This window comes from Canis aureus, chromosome 29 (genome assembly GCF_053574225.1).
Source record: "Canis aureus isolate CA01 chromosome 29, VMU_Caureus_v.1.0, whole genome shotgun sequence".
Classification (NCBI taxonomy): domain Eukaryota; kingdom Metazoa; phylum Chordata; class Mammalia; order Carnivora; family Canidae; genus Canis; species Canis aureus.
The window spans coordinates 31564132-31580948 of record NC_135639.1 but is presented as its reverse complement, the minus strand read 5'-3'; the positions used below and the strand labels follow the sequence as shown (position 1 = coordinate 31580948).

At 43.2% G+C, this 16817-nt stretch overlaps 2 protein-coding genes across 5 annotated transcripts in view; one reads left to right on the top strand and one right to left on the bottom strand.

Annotated features, from left to right (window-relative positions):
- Positions 1-2291, top strand: part of DNTT (DNA nucleotidylexotransferase) — a 29079-nt gene extending 26788 nt beyond the window's left edge. For all 3 annotated transcript variants that reach the window (XM_077878172.1, XM_077878171.1, XM_077878173.1), the window contains exon 11: positions 1865-2291. In XM_077878172.1, coding sequence (XP_077734298.1) covers positions 1865-1951 — 87 coding nt within the window. In that variant the 3' untranslated portion in view covers positions 1952-2291. The remainder of the gene's footprint in view (positions 1-1864) is intronic.
- A 1399-nt stretch (positions 2292-3690) lies between these two features.
- On the bottom strand, positions 3691-15387 carry OPALIN (oligodendrocytic myelin paranodal and inner loop protein). Of its 2 annotated transcripts, none has more exons than XM_077878174.1 (6): positions 14938-15387; positions 12439-12474; positions 8556-8591; positions 7635-7754; positions 6235-6291; positions 3691-4238 (listed from the first exon to the last, which is right to left on the bottom strand). In XM_077878174.1, the coding sequence occupies exons 1-6, from the start codon at positions 15079-15081 to the stop codon at positions 4062-4064; spliced, it is 570 nt and encodes a 189-aa protein (XP_077734300.1). In that variant the 5' UTR covers positions 15082-15387; the 3' UTR covers positions 3691-4061. The 2 variants fall into 2 exon arrangements, with proteins under 2 accessions (XP_077734300.1, XP_077734301.1); XM_077878175.1 differs by lacking the exon at positions 14938-15387 and adding an exon at positions 13107-13405.
- Between the last annotated feature and the right edge of the window lie 1430 nt (positions 15388-16817).

The following is a 16817-nucleotide window of genomic DNA, read 5'->3' as shown; positions in this document are numbered from 1 at the left end:
TCAGGTTCAGTTTCTTTTCCCTAAGTGTCCTGCTCCCACAGATCACAGTTAAGAGCAACTAGAAAGATCCTGATGGGAGCATGATTCCCACCTGGCCCAGAATGTACCTTAAGGGCTTTGGGCTCGATGATGATGAGCTTGCTGGGCCCTCAGAACCAGTACAGCGGTGAACATTAATTGAGTTTGGTCTATATTTGGTATTTTTAGTGAATAATTCCAAAGGAAACCAAGGATTTCCTCAAATCATAAATACCACTCAAGTACCCCTTAAATGTAATGGGCAGTAACGTTTTAAGTGACCATGTAAGTCATTAATGAGAGTGTAGTGCAAGAGACAGAGCAAAAGATGTCCTGAAATGTAGATGGGCAATCAACTAGGCTCACTCTCCAGCTATATAACTCGGTATGCTAGCCTTACACTGGCCATGATCCAAATTCATGGCTCAGCAAAATGATAAATTACTGTATAAATTATGAAGAGTTAAATATTCATCTGTTAAATCTACAAGTTTACTCTTCCAAGTGGTCAAGGTCTACTGTTCTTACAGTGGTCAAGGACACTAAACTATAAGCTCTGAGGGGAATAAGACACAAAATAACTAGAAGTAATGATCTTTATGCTCTAGGAACTTACAGTCTAACTGAGCTGTATTCAATTAGAGCTATCTCAGTTACAAGTCAGAAACCCAAACCAAGATGGCACGGCAAAAAAGGGGTCCTTGGCTTATATACTGCAGCATCTAGGGGTAATACCAACTTCAGGTGTGGCTGTATCCAGCTGCTAATGCAGATTTCCCTCAGTGTTGGTTTCATTCTCAGGCATGGTTTTCCTATGATTCTCATCCTTCAAGCTTGACATAGAAGAACCTCTTTCTTAATAGTTCTGACAAGAGTCCTAGGTGACGTTCATTGGCCAGGCCTGGGCCATGTGCCCATCCCTGAACCCTTTACTGTGGCTATTTGGTCTGGCTTGGATCATGTGGTAGCCCTCTTTGAAGATGGAATTAGGCCCACCTGATCCTCATGGACTGAGAGTAGGGAAAGGTGGTTTCCCAAAGAGAGAATCAAGGTGCTCTCAGATGAGAGGGCTGTAGATGTTGGCAGGAAAGCCTCAAGCATGTGAGTGGAGGCAGATTCACATAACACAATTTAGGAATACTTACAAACTAACACATACTAAATAGTTTAACAACTGACTACATCTTACATGCCCAACGCTGTGGGCATGTAAGGCAAGAAGGGATGAAAAAAGTGATGGTTGGTCTAAAAGACATCATAGGGTGGGAGCCTGGGGGAGGTTGGGGTGGGGACAGAGGAAGGCCTGAACCCAACATATAATTGCTTCTCCTCATTACCTGGAGCAGCAGTGCATAATTCTGGCTGCACATGAGAGTTATCCAGAGCCTTTTTTTTTTTTTTTTTTTTTTTTTTTTTTATTTTATCCAGAGCCTTTAAATAGATTGGTGGTAGAACCTCTCCTGAGATTCTAATTTCACTGGATTGGGGTGTAGCTCAGGCTTCAATGTTTTTTTAAAAGTTCCTTCAGGTGGTTCTAATGAACGACTGTGGTTACAGATCCACAAGAAAAATACCAAATGCCTGTAGCTAAATATGTAAGGCTGTTGTAATTTTACTTTAATCCATAAAATACCATATTTTTGGGTGGGAAAATGTAAAAATTACAGAAGTCAGTTAAGATAAAAAAAAGAAGTCAGTTAAGACAGCTTTTTATACTCAGAAGCAGGGAATTATGTTTTGGTAATAGTTCATTCTGCCAAGACAATTTACAAGTAAAACTTTCACTATGTCAGCATTGAGATATTTAAAAATATCTGAATGCACATATTTCTTTTTATACTTTCAGAAAATATTCCTCAAAGCAGAAAGTGAAGAAGAAATTTTTGCACATCTGGGATTGGATTACATTGAACCATGGGAAAGAAATGCCTAGAAAAAATTGTCAACTTTTTTTCAGCTTTTCTTCTTAGGTTAAATAAATTATGCTTCATATTATAGTAAAGATGCCTTAGGAAAATATGAGATTCTTTAAGCCTTATTGAAATGCAGATTGCTTTCAGAAATAGTTTTGGAAACATGATAAGACACCACCTGGTAATGGATTATGCTCTAATAGGCCATTTGTATGACTGTTGCTTAGAATTCACAATGCATTTTTCCATAGAATTGATGTTGAAATTGGTGGCTTGTTTCCAGGGAGGCTCATCAAAGCCCACTTTGCCCACAGCGTAGCTGAAATACTGTATATCTGCAATAAAAATAGAAGGAAACAAGATGGTAGAGTCTTCTTTTTCACTCAATACTATAAAATATTCTAAATAAAAGTGTGACAAAATGAAAAAAATGAGGAGTTTAAGATTTATCTCGAGGAGAGAAACAGGTTTAACGAGAAGATCAGAGATTCTAAGGGCATTGTGGGTGCCTTCGGGAGCTTTTGGAGGATGGAGTAACTCCTGATCCACTCTGCTCAGGTCATAGTCGGCTTCTTCTGTGTCCATGGAGCTGTTTCTCTGGGCGTCCCAACACAAGACCACACATGGATGTGTTCCCACTGCTTTCACTCAGTAATATAATTTCCTAAACTGGGCGCCTGGGTGGCTCAGTGGTTGAGCATCTGCCTTTGTCTCAGGTCATGATCCTGGGGTGCTGGGATAGAGTACCACATTGGGATCCCCGTAGGGAAGCTGCTTCTCCTTTTATGTCTCTGCCTCTCTCTGTCTCTCATGAATAAAGAAATAATCTTAAAAAAAAAAAAAAAAGACTTGCCCCAGCCAAAGGAATATCTCCCCTGTTTTCTATCTCTGAGTCTCTCTCTGGATCTTAGTGGCCCTTTCTCTCTCAGGGAGGTGTTCTCTCTTGGTCTTTTCATCTTAGGATACCCAAGGTAAGGGAGGCAGCTTTGAAAGTATGTGTTGGCAGGTGGCAGTAATTGATTGGGTTTGTAGAACCTGTTCTTAGGTATTTGAAGAAGAGGGGACATGTTGCTGAGCAATCAGAGGCCTTGTGTGAGAAAGAAATGCCTCCACAACATATCAAAGCAGAGTTGGTGGATGGATCCTGAGGTGCTATGGTCCCAGGTTCTCCCACGAGGAGACCCTGCTTGTTCACCAACAATGGCCCTCTGTGCATGAAGGAACCAGGACTCCTGGAAGCCTCCTCACAGAAGCAATGGTGAAGGTATGACCTGAGCCAGCTGGTGATGTCCACAGGCTTTTCCCCAGATGGCAAGTAAATCGCTACTCAGCCTACCCTTCTGGTCCTGTGTTCATCCACTCAGTCCTCTTGTTCTCTCTTTCTAGAGAGTAGATTGGAGGCCTTTCTCTCTACTCATCAAGAGTATAGCCCTCATTTCTAATAATCTCCTGGAACTACCTTTGCTTTCATGCCACTCTATTTACCCTCAATACACACAGACACACACACACAGTCTATTTTAGAATTGTCTTCCTTAAATACTCTCTGATCACAGACACACATGGGAACAATGAATGACCCAGCTCTGTGCTATCCCAGTGCTCAGGGAACACATGACTCCCCATGATTTCTACTTTGAGATGTTCAGAAATAAGAAATTACTTCCCCTCATACATCCCCTTTAAGTTTTATTTATATCCCAACTTGCACCACGCTGGCTCTGGCCAACCCTTCCCATGGAAACCAGGTGTGATGGGGTTTTTGTTTGTTTGTTTTGTTTTATTTTTTCTGAGAAAAGAGATGTGGAAAAAGATAAAAAGACAAGACATGCAGAAATCAAGCCCCTTTCCCCAAATCATAAAGAAAAGCATAGGTCGAGAAGGGGATCGAAGGGCTCCTTCTGGATCTCACTTGGTGCTTCACTGCTTATTAAACAGCAAGATCTGAATGTTGGGATGAATCTTTAGCTCTGTCACCTACAGAGACAAATCAACCCAAAAGTTTTCCAGATCTGCAAATGAAATTTGGATTGGTTAAGAAGCAGCTTGGCATCTCTTCTCGCTCTGAGCGCGAATCCCTGGATTTTAAGCTCTGTTCCAGCTCCAGATCTGCTCCTTGACTGAACTGCATCATTCCAGGCTCAATCTGGGCATAAGCCACCACAATCCCCTCCTTCTCTCCATTTCGACAGCAGGACGGTAAGTGTCATGCATGGGCTCCTCGCTTCCTGCTACAGTCTTCACATATACATGGGCTCCTTCTGCTCCCATCAGATTCTTCTCATGTGTGGGTGACCTCCTAGGATTCTTGAGAAAACAAACAGATTTTTCAAAAATAGAGCAAAGGCTCCTGCTTCTAGCCAAACTGGAACAACAACAACCAGATTTACCCTCCCACCTAAAACAACCAATAGTCAGAAAGAAAAAAAAAAAAAAACACAAAACATTTAAAACCATAGTTTTTGGGCAGCCCGGGTGGCTCAGCGGTTTAGCGCTGCCTTTGGCCCTGGACGTGATCCTGGAGACCTGGGATCGAGTCCCACATCGGGCTCCCTGCATGGAGCCTGCTTCTCCCTCTATGTCCCTCTCTCTCTCTCTCTCTCTCTCTCTCTCTGTATCTCTCATGAATAAATAAATAAAATCTTTTTTAAAAAATAAAAAATAAAACAATAGTTTTCAAGACACTGGACATCAGGCAAGGAAGGATGCGATCCTTGAGAGAAAACAAATGAGGAAAGGCCTACAATTGCCAAGCTTAACGCCTTGGCAGATCTTTTCTGCTACTCAACTCTCTTTTGTTTAAATGTTAGTATGGTATTTCTTTTTCATTCCTTTTATCTTTAATCTATTAGTGTCTCTATATTTAACGTGAGTTTTTGCAGACAGTGTATAGCTGGATCTTGTTTTTATAGGCACTGATTTAAAAATTTGATGTTTATATCTCTGCCTTTTAATTGGGGTATTTAGATCACTTATGTGTAGTAAAGTCCTGATATGGTTGGGTTTCAATGTATCATTTTCCTATTTGTTTTCTATTTGTTCTGTCTGTTCATTGCTACTTTTTAAGGGTTTTTTTTTCTACCTTCTTCCACATAGATTTTAGGAGCATCTTATTGGGTTCCATGGAAAAAAATCTATTGGAATTTATATTGGAATTACATTTATCATATAGATTGATTTGAGTGTTTTTGACATCTTTATGCTCTTGAGACTTCCTATCCTGGAGCTTGGTATGTAACTCTCATTATTTAGGTCTTTTACTTTTGTATATTGATTTTATATCTAGGAAATTTGTTAAAAATCTCTCAATTTTAATACTTTATCTGTAGATAATTAGCTTTTCTATGTAGATAATCATAACATCTGCAAATAATGAAGTTTTGTTTCTTCTTTCCCAGTCTTATATTTCCACTTCTTTTTCTTCTCATTTTAGTCTTTATTGAGGTATAATTGACAAACAAAATTATAAGATGTTTAAAGAGTATGATGTGATTATTTGACATATATATACATTGTGAAAGGATTCCCCCTATAGAGTTAATTTCTACTTCTCTTTCTAATCCTACTGCATTGACTAGAACCTAAAGCACAATATTGAATTACATTTAATATCGAATAGTATTGTATTCAATATAGCATTCTTGTTTTGTTTCTGATCTTAAAGAGAATTCACTAATATTTTACCTTTAGGTATGATGTTTGCTATAACTTTTTTTAAAAAGATGTCTTATTTCAGGTTTCTACTCTGTTTTTGGTTTGCTAAGAGTTCAAATCACAAATGGCCCTTCAATTTTTTTGGACTCTTTCTCCTAATTGAGATGGTCACACAATTTTTCTCTTTTAATTTTTCAGTGAACTAAATAATGTTAAATGGATTTTCTAATATTAATTCAACCTTGAATTTCTATCCAGCCAATAAAAATATAGTGAGAACTTCCTTTATGCCTGAGCTTCATTGGGTTGCCTCTTTTCCACAGGTGTTCACACTATACTTCTCCTATACACAGAAGGCTTAAAAACCCTCAGCTTGCATGTATCAATGATATATAGTGATTTTCAAAAAAAAATATTTGAGAGAGACAGAGGGGGTGAGAAGCAAAGGGGAGGAAGAGAGAGAGAGAGAAAGAAAAAGAGAGAGAGAGAATCTCAAGTAGACTCCTTGCTGAGCTCAGAACCTGATGCAGGGTTCAATCTCACCACCTTGAGATCATGACCTGAGCCAAAATCAAGAATCAGAGGCTTAACTGACTGAGCCACCCAGGGGCTCCCTTGATATACAGTGATTTTAACCCAGAGCTCTTACCTCAGCAATCTTGGGATTGTCATAGATTTCTGAAATTTCACATGGCCTCTCACTTTCCTAAGTTGGTAAAAATAAATAAGGAAGGAGGAAGAGATGAAAGGTCACAGCATTTGCCCATGCTCATGATTAAAATCAGTGATTCTTAAACCTGCATGCACATAAGAATCATCAGAAAGCATTAAAAACAAAACAAAATAAGCAAACAGATAATAACTACCCAAAAAAATCCATAAATGAGAAATACCATTGTATGTTACTTCAAAAATAGCCCAGGATTAACAGCAGGGAGAAGTGGGTGGGAGTAAAGATCAAGGAAGATTGGCCACATTTCGATAATTGGATTCATTATACTCTCTAGTATATATTTAAAATTTTCCACACCACAGCTCTATTTTCCAGAGATACTAACTAAATTCGTTTTGGTGATTGATATTTTTTGTAATAAAAATCTAGATGATTTTTAAAGTGCACTGAAGGTTAAGAAACTATGACTTAAATAACACTACCAACAACCACAATACACCTTAATATGTTTAAAGTTTACAACTTGTCAACACATCTTTATAACCATGATCTCAGTCCATCCTCAGAACTTTGCCTACCTCCTAAAATAGGGAGGGTAGTTTTTATAACTCCTATTTTGGAGTAGAACTAACCAAGGCACAGAAAATGTGAAGTCACTTACTTAGGATCACATAAATCATAAAGTGGCAGAGCCGGGGTAAGAGCCTATTGTGTCTATCTCCCGTTGGTGCTTATCAATATGAGAACAACCAGGATCATTCATAAATACAGGATGGAATTAGAGCCCAGTGTCCACACAACACAGTTGTATTACAACCATGGAAATTTCTTGGACATTGTCTGGGTGGCCTTTGAATTCTGAGCATGGTCTCCAGAGCAATCCAGCATTTGAAGGGGTGGGGTTGGCAGATTCCCTTGTGACTGATGTGTGTTCAGATGTAGAAAAAGTGCGAAGGTAAACAGAGCCACATACCTGTGGGCGTATCCCTACCATAGACACCTCAGTACCTGTTAGTCTCCTACCTTTCCTGAGATTGTCTCCACTTCCTTTATGAAGCTTAGGCCCTTTTTCCTTGACTTTAGAAAACACACCCACAGATGCGCATTTGCCATGATAATACATGTCCCTCTCCACTGCTACTTTTTGCCACCCCAAATACTATCCTTGTTGACACGGATTTCCTAAAATGAAGGATGTGTGATAGATTGGCTCTGCTGGCATCTGAGATGAGTCTGAGATGGAAATTGAGGGGCAGGATGTCCACCATCGTCTCCCCAGGAAACAGATTCAAATCCTGACACTCTCAGTCCAAGGCCAGTTCACTGAAATACTGATTCCTGCCAATACAGCCAAACCCAAAGAAGCTGCTAATCACCTCGGTGGATTCATTGCTGCTTCTTCTTCGGTGGATCAGCATAAATAGTAAAGCCACCAACAGGGCTGTGGCCACCAGGGACGGGATGCCTGCTGCTAATCCAAGAGAGGGCCCACAGTCCTGGCACACAGAGAAGGGCAGAGTCAGGTTTTCCAAGAATAAAGGAATAATTCAGTTGATTAAAAATAAGACAAAACAAAAACGTGCACAACCTCTAAGTGTCATATACAAAATCAAAAGGTTAATAAGATACTGTGGAAAAAAATGTTTGCAATTTATATATGACAAATGACTCATGTCCTGGGACTTAATCTACATAGTTTAAATCAATGGGAGAAGAGTGATAATCCAGTAGGAAAATGGGCATATGATATGAACAGGCTCTTCCTAGGAACAGAAATACAGATGTCTCATCAACATAGCAAAAGCTGAGAAATAATTCAAAGCAAAGATTAGATACTATTTTAACCAGTTTGGCAAAAAGTAAAAAGTTATATCCCACATCATTTTGATGCGGATCTTTACATTTATTTACACTATATCCATTAAGCAATCAATTTTAAAACTTCCATTTTGTTTTGATCTGAGTGGAAATAGCCACACTTGTCTCCACCTAAATTTTCAGGTTTGTATATTGTATGGAAATATCAAAGATAATCTGCAGAATCTCTATAACCACCCCAGGATCATGCCCTAAGCCAAAGGCAGATCCTCAACTGTTGAGCCCCCCAGGTGCCCCTCTCCCTCATTTTGGGGGCTAAATTGGTCAGAAGAGTAATTGTTAAGCCAGATTCTATGCTTGGCAACAGTTCACATATCGAACTCTAATCCTCAAAACATGAATAGGAAATGGCTGGAGCATTATTATTCCCATTTTATAAGTAACCAACCCAAGGTTCCATAATGTAGTGATATACTTACTGCTTCTTTCCCACCTGTAGCAGCTGGGGAGGAAGTCTGTGTGGAAAAAGAACATACATCTTAAAAAGCCCAAATCTACACAGTGCACATTATACAAGAGAGCCCATCAAAGGTTAAGCTATAATGACTAAAGCTCACTCTTTTGCTCAAGTTTCTTTTGAGAACAGATGACAACTGCCAAATAGAACCTTACTCGATTGCTTTCCAGTAAGAAGGAATGAAATCTGGCTATAAAGAGAGAATTCAGAAATTCAAATGGTGTCTTTGTTACTCCGCCTCTGGATTTACCATAAAACACTTTACAATTCAGAAAGGCTTTCATCTGTCCCTAGTCCCTACACCCTTTCCAGCATCCTTTGGGCCACTTGTCCACGTTGCTAGGAAGAAAACAAATATAAGAATTGGTGGAAGCAAGTTTCTTCAAGGGAGCCTTCCTTGTTTTCAAATACACAATGAAGCAAGTGGCTTCGGGGGGTATCTGAAGTTGTGAATATCCATGAATACATGTGTCCAGTCCATATCTCCACTCAAGGGAGAGGGAATCATATTTCACCCATTTATGAGATATTTCAGGTGAGAGTCTTCCATAGATCACTAAATCTCAAGGGACAAAGTTCTACATTCACCACTAGCCGGTGTAAGCTACAGTAGGTGGGGTTAAGAGCAGGGGTCCCTGGCTCACATTTGCCTGGAACAAAATGGTAATTTCTCAACTCAAGCAAAGGAAGGGACCGCACCACTTCGTCTGTAAAATCAGGATGTTAGTCCCTACTTCTAGGGTTGTTATGAGGATCCAGTGAGCATCAGAAGTATACGCTTCCATGTTTCCCCTAAACTTGGCAAAGTTCTGGTCAGACCTATTATTTACTTAATCTTCTCAACCTCAGGGAGCACATTGGAGTGCCCAGGGCCTGGGCTTTTACTTGTTGTCTCTATCTTACAAAAAGTGGAATAGATCTTAGACAACTTATGGGTCTTTTCCTAGGTTCCAGGGGTAACTATAAATCTAACATAAACTTGGGTGTTTGAATTCTAAGCCTAGGTCTCTTTCCCAAAGAACGCCCATCAGAGGAGGGATTTGTACTTAACTGATTACACTGTTGCCTAAATACAGACACACACACACACACACACACACACACACACACACACACTGGCCCCCCCCCCCCCCCGGGGCACTTCAGGGCTGCCATCTGCCTAAAGTGTTCTATTCCTCAGGGTAGTGGGAAGAGTGGATATTGTTTCAGGTAAAACATTCTTGTCTGTAGAGTTCACTTGGGCTGGCTTTGGCAAGAAAAAAGAAAAGAAAGAAAGAAGAAAGAAAGAAAAGAAAGAAGAAAGAAAGAAAGAAAGAAAGAGAAAGAAAGAAAGAAAGGAAGGAAGGAAAGAAGGAAAGAAGGAAGGAAGGAAGAAGAGGAGCTAACTGTAAAGCTGCAGGGTGCCATGGGGAGCCCAAGTCCAGAGGGAATCTGGGTTCTCCAGGGATTGGAGCCATACCTCTTGGGACCTCTCTATCTCTCCTGAGCATCGTAACCTTTCACGCGTGCTCTTCTCTGCCCATTTGCCCTTCTTTCTCTCTCCAGATGGATGTTTCTGCCCTGCTAACTGTATCAGCTAACAATTACAGAGAACTTACTAAGTACCAGGCTCTTCAAGTACTTTCCCTGTATTGGCTCATTTGTTCTTCGCAACAGCTAGTGAAGAAAAACAATAATGACCCCCATTTTACAGAGAAGAGAGAAGCACAGAGAAGTGAAGCAACGTGTGTGAGGTCACACAGCCCTAAGTGGTAAGTGCCCTCAGTGGTAGATCCAGGGTCTATGTTCTTAACCATGTGCTAGCTACATTGTGTTCCAAGACCAAATGTAGCACCCCAACCCGGTTTTTGTACTTGATGGTTCAGTATGGCTCAACAGAAACCGACTTACACATGCTCCCCTGTTCCAAACCCCCTGCAGACAGGCTCTGATGGGCCAGGTATTCACCTCTCCCTTATTTCCCAGGGCACTGGCATCTCTGGTCATTCAGGAGCACCAAAGGGAAGGGTTATTTATTTATTTTTCTAAGTTTCATTTATTTATTTTAGAGAGAGAGAGAGCAGGGGGAGGGGCAGAGGGAGAGAGAGAATCCTGAAGCAAGGTCCCCGCTGAGTGTGAAGCCTGACCCAGGGTGCAATCTCAGGACCCTGAGATTACGACCAAAGCTGAAATCAAGAGCAGGCTGCTCAGGTGCCCCCAAAACGGAAGGGTTATGCAGTCAAATGTAACTGCCAGATAGGGTACTTGCCCAGGATATAGGACATGAATGCTAAGACCAGGCAGTCCCAGACAAACTGGGATGGTTGGTTGCCTTACATAGATTCAAAGGGAGGAAGGGACAGTGCCCAGAGAAATGGGCTATTAATAAAGGAGGCATTACACAAAGTGATGACTAGCATCATGAAGAGTTTCCCTCTCACCCCCCCTCACCTCCACAGCCCTGAGCAATGCCTTCTTGTGAGTTACCCTCATAGGATAGGCCAAAAACCAGGATAAGACAGAAACTGGGATCTCTACAGACCTGCTCAGTTAAGCAGGAACCATATGAGAAGGTCTTGACAGGTACAGAGAGGGATAGGGGAATTTGTATGAGGACAACAGTCAGAGGCTGAAGCAGAGAGCAGAGAGAGCAGGACAGGGTGATTCCAAAGGCAGGGCCCTTGCGGGATGGCAGAGTGGGTGCCAGGGGAGTCGAGGGACAGAGATCCAGGGTGGCCAGGAGTGGGCGCCAGAAGGCAGCAATGAGTCCAGGTTGCCCCTTTCCGTGCTCTCCAGGATGATGCCCCCATGTTCCAGTAAAAATGAACACTGGTGTATACATCCTCCAAATCAGGTAAATTCAATTTATTCTCTTTGAACAACAATGTAACTTATCAGAAAAATTTGGCAGAGCCAAACCCACTAAGAAACTGGGCCAGGAAAATGTCTGGCTCAATCATAACACCACATCTGGGCAGAAAACTCCCCTGGCTATGTTATCGCTATGCACAGAAGACAGAGAGCAGAAGACAGATCAGCTGTGGACGGAACTACATGCCGTCAGCAACTACAAGCTCCATCTGACTTGTAACTAAACACCGTAGTCTAGAGCCATAAACTTCAACACCCAACAACACCCCTTCTAGAACATAGAGTAAAGAAATCCTCTTAAATGCAGACAAGGATTTAGCTTTTTATTACAAAATTATTCCTAATTGTGGCTAATCAATTAAAGAAATAATTCACTTAAATGAATATCATGTAACATCCCCCAGTTATAGTTGTAAAGGCTGATAGAAAATATTTATCATAAAATCTATATTAAATAATATGTAGAGTAAGAACATAATGGCACAGAGAACAAATGTCAAAATGTATGCAAAGTCAAACAGGACTAGAAGAAGAGACACCAATGTTTTTTGCTGATCAGAATTTAGGTGTGTTGATCTTTTTTCTCTAGTTTACTTTCAAAATGTTTATTTATAGCTTTTATAATTGAAAAAATTTGTCTCAGCCCCTTCCCCCCAACTATTCAGAAGTGCCTTTGAAAATATGCAATTCGGGGCATCTGGGTGGCTCAGTGGTTGAGGGGCTACCTTCGGCTCAGGTCATGGCCCTGGGTCTTGGGATCGAGCCCCACACTGGGCTCCCTGCTCAACACGAGCCTGCTTCTCCCTCTCCCTCTGCCTGCCACTCTACCTACTTGTGCTTTCTCTGTCAAATAAACAAATAAAAAAATCTTAAAAAAATAAAACCAGCAATTCATCCCTCAGCATGAGGCCCACGTGAAGGTGGGTGCTCCTCCTGCCCCTCCTCACCCCTAGGCAAGCATGCACCTGCCTGGAGACTGAGCCTGCAGAACTTACCGTGTTGGCTGGCAGTGTGAAGTTCAGTGAGAAACCCTGGAGGGGAGAAGCAAACATAAGCACTCTGGGAATGATCAGTCAGGCTCCTGACCCCTTTACCGACTGACATGTACCCACGGGGGTCACAGGGAAATTCACTGATTCCACAGGCTCAGTCAGCCCCCAACCTCTGCTTCCAATCTTGGCCCCCAAAGAGGGAAGGAGCAGAGGAGGCTAGGGTCTTGAGTCCTTCCCCATATTAAGTCAGTCTTGCCTCTCTCCCCCACCCCAACCCCCATCCCCACCCAGATCCCCAGCCAGGGCCAGATAAAGGGGCCAGCCAGTGATTGCCTGGTGGGGGTCCCAACCCACGGGCAGCAAAGAGTATTAGAAATTCAGCAAAGGGCTGAAAGTTGTTTTTCCCCAGAACTCCTTTTAGGAAGGGAATTGTGGGAGTTAGAAGCTCTGGGTACTTTCTGCTTGGGGTAGGAAGTAAGACCCACGAGGGGCATGCTCCAGCAAGAACACCTGCTCCTAACCCCCTCCCCAGGAGAGAGAGCCTGAGAAGGACAAGGCTTCTGTGGGCGCTGAGTGTAAGGCACAGTTGCCAGGCTGGAGCAGAGCTGCTCGGGACAAGAGAAGAGAAAGTAACCCTCTGCACCCTCCCCTCAATCAGCACCCAGCCTCACCTCTCCCCCAAATATGGAGGCAATATTGAAAGATCGTGAGCTCCATGGGGCACCAAATCGTTAGCCTGCCCAATCCTGCTGTGGCTCCTCCCTGCTCCCTGTGCTCATCTTCTGTCACTGCAGTTTGGGCTTGCCCATGCCAATCTTTCCAGGCTGCTCTTTACTGAGACCAAGATAGACACCTTCTAGGACAATGTTAGAGCAAGAGGACTATCTGGGCCACCTTAGGCCTGTGTCTGCTTGCTCCAGGGACCTAACCGCTGCCCATCCTGCTAATATCAACCAAGCCCACAAATGCTGCAAGGACACTTGGTGGCCACTGTATTGAACACATCTGCCCAGAGCCTTATCTCATCAGTGAATACTGAGTACTGATGTCAGCAGGCCCAAGACAAAGCTTCCTTTGGGGGGACGCAGAAGAGGGGGGGCAGCAACAAGTGGGCCATTGCATGTGCTGTTTACCAATATCTGGATGACGAAGATTTTGGCCGATTTCAGAAAGACATTCCTATTTTGTAGAAATACGCTACAGTGCTCTCATGGAGAGAAAAACATCACATCAGTTTGGGTGGGGAGAATCTGCGGCAGTGTCCTTTAGAGAGGCAGCTGCGTGGGGTGGGGCAACACTGGGCTTGCAGTCACCTGATCTAGATTACCAGTCCAGACTCAGTCACTTAGTAACTGTGTGGCCTTGGAAAAGTGACTCTAAGTCTCTGGTCTCCATTTCCTCTCAGCAAATCTATTTTCCCGGGCTTAAAATAGGGATAATGTTAACTCACCCTGCCCATCTCACAGAAGAAGCCCAAAGGGAATAACATCTGTGATAGCCCCCTCCGAACTGTAAAATATTCCAGGTGTGTGGGGGAGTATGTGGTGGGGGAGTCACACCATGTCATGCTCCTCGTGGCTTGGTCAGCTCTGAGCAAGGCATAAGGAAACCACTTGGGAAGTTCTTATTGGATGGAGTTGCATGCATAGATTAGCAACATTCCAAGTACTGGAATTTGTTACAATACACTTATTGCTGGTCTAAGCACCATGCAATATCTACATAACAGTTCTGATGGCACATTAAGATCTCAGCGGCCAAGTGTCCTTTATTACAAACTTGCCATTTGTGAGGGGAGGAGGGAGAGACAGGTAGTTACTCACTGTTATTAAGGGGACACTGTGCGTCAGACACCGCATGCATAACCTCCCTGTAAAAGGAACATCCCTACATCGCGGGTGTGGGGACTCAGCAAGACAGGTTGCTGGTAAGTGGTCCGGGTCTGGTTAGATCACAGATCTTCCTAACTCCAAAGCCAGAATTCAACTCCTTTTCATAATCTATTTAATAAAGGAACCCCAGTAGCCTCGTTTAACTTAGCAAACTTCATTTGATTGAGTCGCACCCAATTATGTGTCACAAGTCAGTAAGAAAATTGGAAAGTTCCGATGTAACTTGTGAGTATCTACGTGGCTGATGGCGTAATGGAAGGTGGACCGAGCAAATGAGGATAAAGGTGCATCACACCCACTGCTTCGACTGGGAAGTGAATTTAGCTGAAACATCTACTTTGTACCCTTGTTGTATGTGGAGTTTTAAAAACAAAACTTTAATGTTAAAATAAAAGATGAGATCGGCAAATAGTAGATGAGAATTGTTTTTAATGATTAGTATTTTGCACATAGGAAAATAATAAAAAAAAAGAAAACCAAGCTCCTTGAAATCATAATACTGAGGGTACAGTCATATTCATATTAGGAGATGTGAGCTTTAAACGCCTGGGAGTTATTTTTTATAGCGATAACAGAAGGGTAGGGTAAGAAAAGATGCTAGCCTACTCACCATTTCTGACAGCCTCCCAAGAACCTTCACCAAACACCACCCTCGGCGAACTCCTTTCTTGCTGGAGTTGTTGGCTTGTGTCTCAACATTTGTAGGAGCATCCAGCTGGGAGAGCAAGCGTGACAGGGCAAGGGGCGGCTCCATGAGAGCTCTGGCCAAGCCATTTATGGTCAGGGGAGTAGCCAGGTCATCTGCCCATCCTTCAGGGAGATGGTGTCCTGCTTCACAGCCACTATGGATGGCCTGGATCACCCATCCTCTTTGGGGGTTTTTTCCCTCCTTGCTTTCCAGGCTCCTTCCTCAGCTACATCTCCATTTCAGCAAAGAACCCATAGCTGGCTAGAGAACGTAGTGGTTTCTGTGGTGAGCAGCACTTTAGAAACAATGGGATCCACAGGCAGAGGCTGGCCGCACCCTCCCCCTCTGCAAGCTTCCCTGGTGACCGCTGTCCCAGCAGCTGTGGGGGTCAGCACACCAACAGCATCAACACAGAGGATGCCTAGTGATGGCTGTTGGAGCCTGCTCTGTGTTTGAGGCAGGGCTGTAGCTGCCCTAGGGAACACATTCCCTGGTCAATGAGCTTCCTAGTGGGGATTTGGCCTCACCCCCCTTTCTGTTCTCACATTTTGAGAGGAGATCCTCCTAGAGTTGGAGAAAGACACAGACATGGATGCTTTATGTTTTTTATGAGGTCTTTGTTAGGAATTTGCTTCTTTGAAACAGTGAGGGAGCTGGAGTCCCATGCCAACAAACAACAGAATTATGACCAATAAATCTGATGACTTATATGAATGCACTCATCATGATTCAACAAATCTCTCTGACACTTTCTATATGTCAGGTGTTTTTCTGGGCATGGTTCTGGGCCTTGGTGATGAAGACAAATGAGACCCCAACTCTTGGGGAGTGTATGTTCCAACGAGGGCCAATGGACCCCAATCAGAATAAGTGAGACCCACTAGGAGAGGAGCAAAAGGAGTGATTGGAGTGACTGGGAAACAGTTGCTTTGAATGTCCCTGAGAGATGACACTTCAGATGTGTGTGAAAGAGAAGAGGTCCCAGGCAGAGGGAACAGCATATGCAAAGCTCCAGGGCTGAAGCAGACACAGACTGGAAGGAGGTCCATGTTCCTGAAGCAACATAAACTGGTGGTCACCAGAGGGGAAGAGGGGGATGGGTGAAACAGTGAGGGGATTAGGAGGACACTTACTGTGATGACCATTACCACTGAGTCATGTACAGAATTGTTGAATGGCTATATCCTACTCCTCAGACTAATATAATGCCATATGTTAATGCCAGTGTTAATGCACTGGAAAATAATTATTAATTAACTTAAAAATGTCTTAACAACAACAAAAGGCAGAGTGAGTTAAAGCAGGAGCAGAGCAGGAGCTAATTGTTGTTGACAAAGATCACCTGGCTTCCCCGTGAAGCCTGGATCACAAGGGAAGGGTGTCAGCCCAGAGCCTGGCTGGCAGAGCAAAGGTGGTGGCTGCCCTGGGATGGGGAACAGTGGAAATGGAGAGTAGTGGATGGGCATGTGACTTACTGTGGAGGTTGAGGCAGTGAGTTTTGACAGTGGAGTAAAATGTGCACAGGGAAGCTGACTCCTGGGTTTGGGGCTTGCTCACAGAGGGCACGGTGGCACCGTGTGTTTGGGCAGGTGACACTGGAAAAATGGATTTGGGGCCCAGGGATCCAGGCACTAGGGTACTGTCTTGAGCGAGACCTATACGGCCTGTGCTTCATGGGGCTTCCAGTTCCCAAAACTCCACAGCGATGCCGATGCCTACACTGATGTCCTAGTGTCTGGACGTCACAGAGACAGCTAAGTTCAGACAGGCCTGTGTGTAACGCCTTAGCTGCAATCATGGAA

Bases quoted from the DNA above. Each gene is read 5' to 3' on its own strand.
- OPALIN (XM_077878174.1), bottom strand. From the start codon at position 15,081: ATGGAGCCGCCCCTTGCCCTGTCACGCTTGCTCTCCCAGCTGGATGCT. The intron at 12,475-14,937 runs GTGAGTAGGCTA...TCTCCCCTCCAG, and splicing joins TTGGGAGGCTGTCAGAAATG to GGTTTCTCACTGAACTTCAC. The intron at 4,239-6,234 runs GTAAGAGCTCTG...TGTTTTCTCAAG, and splicing joins ACAATCCCAAGATTGCTGAG to AATCCTAGGAGGTCACCCAC.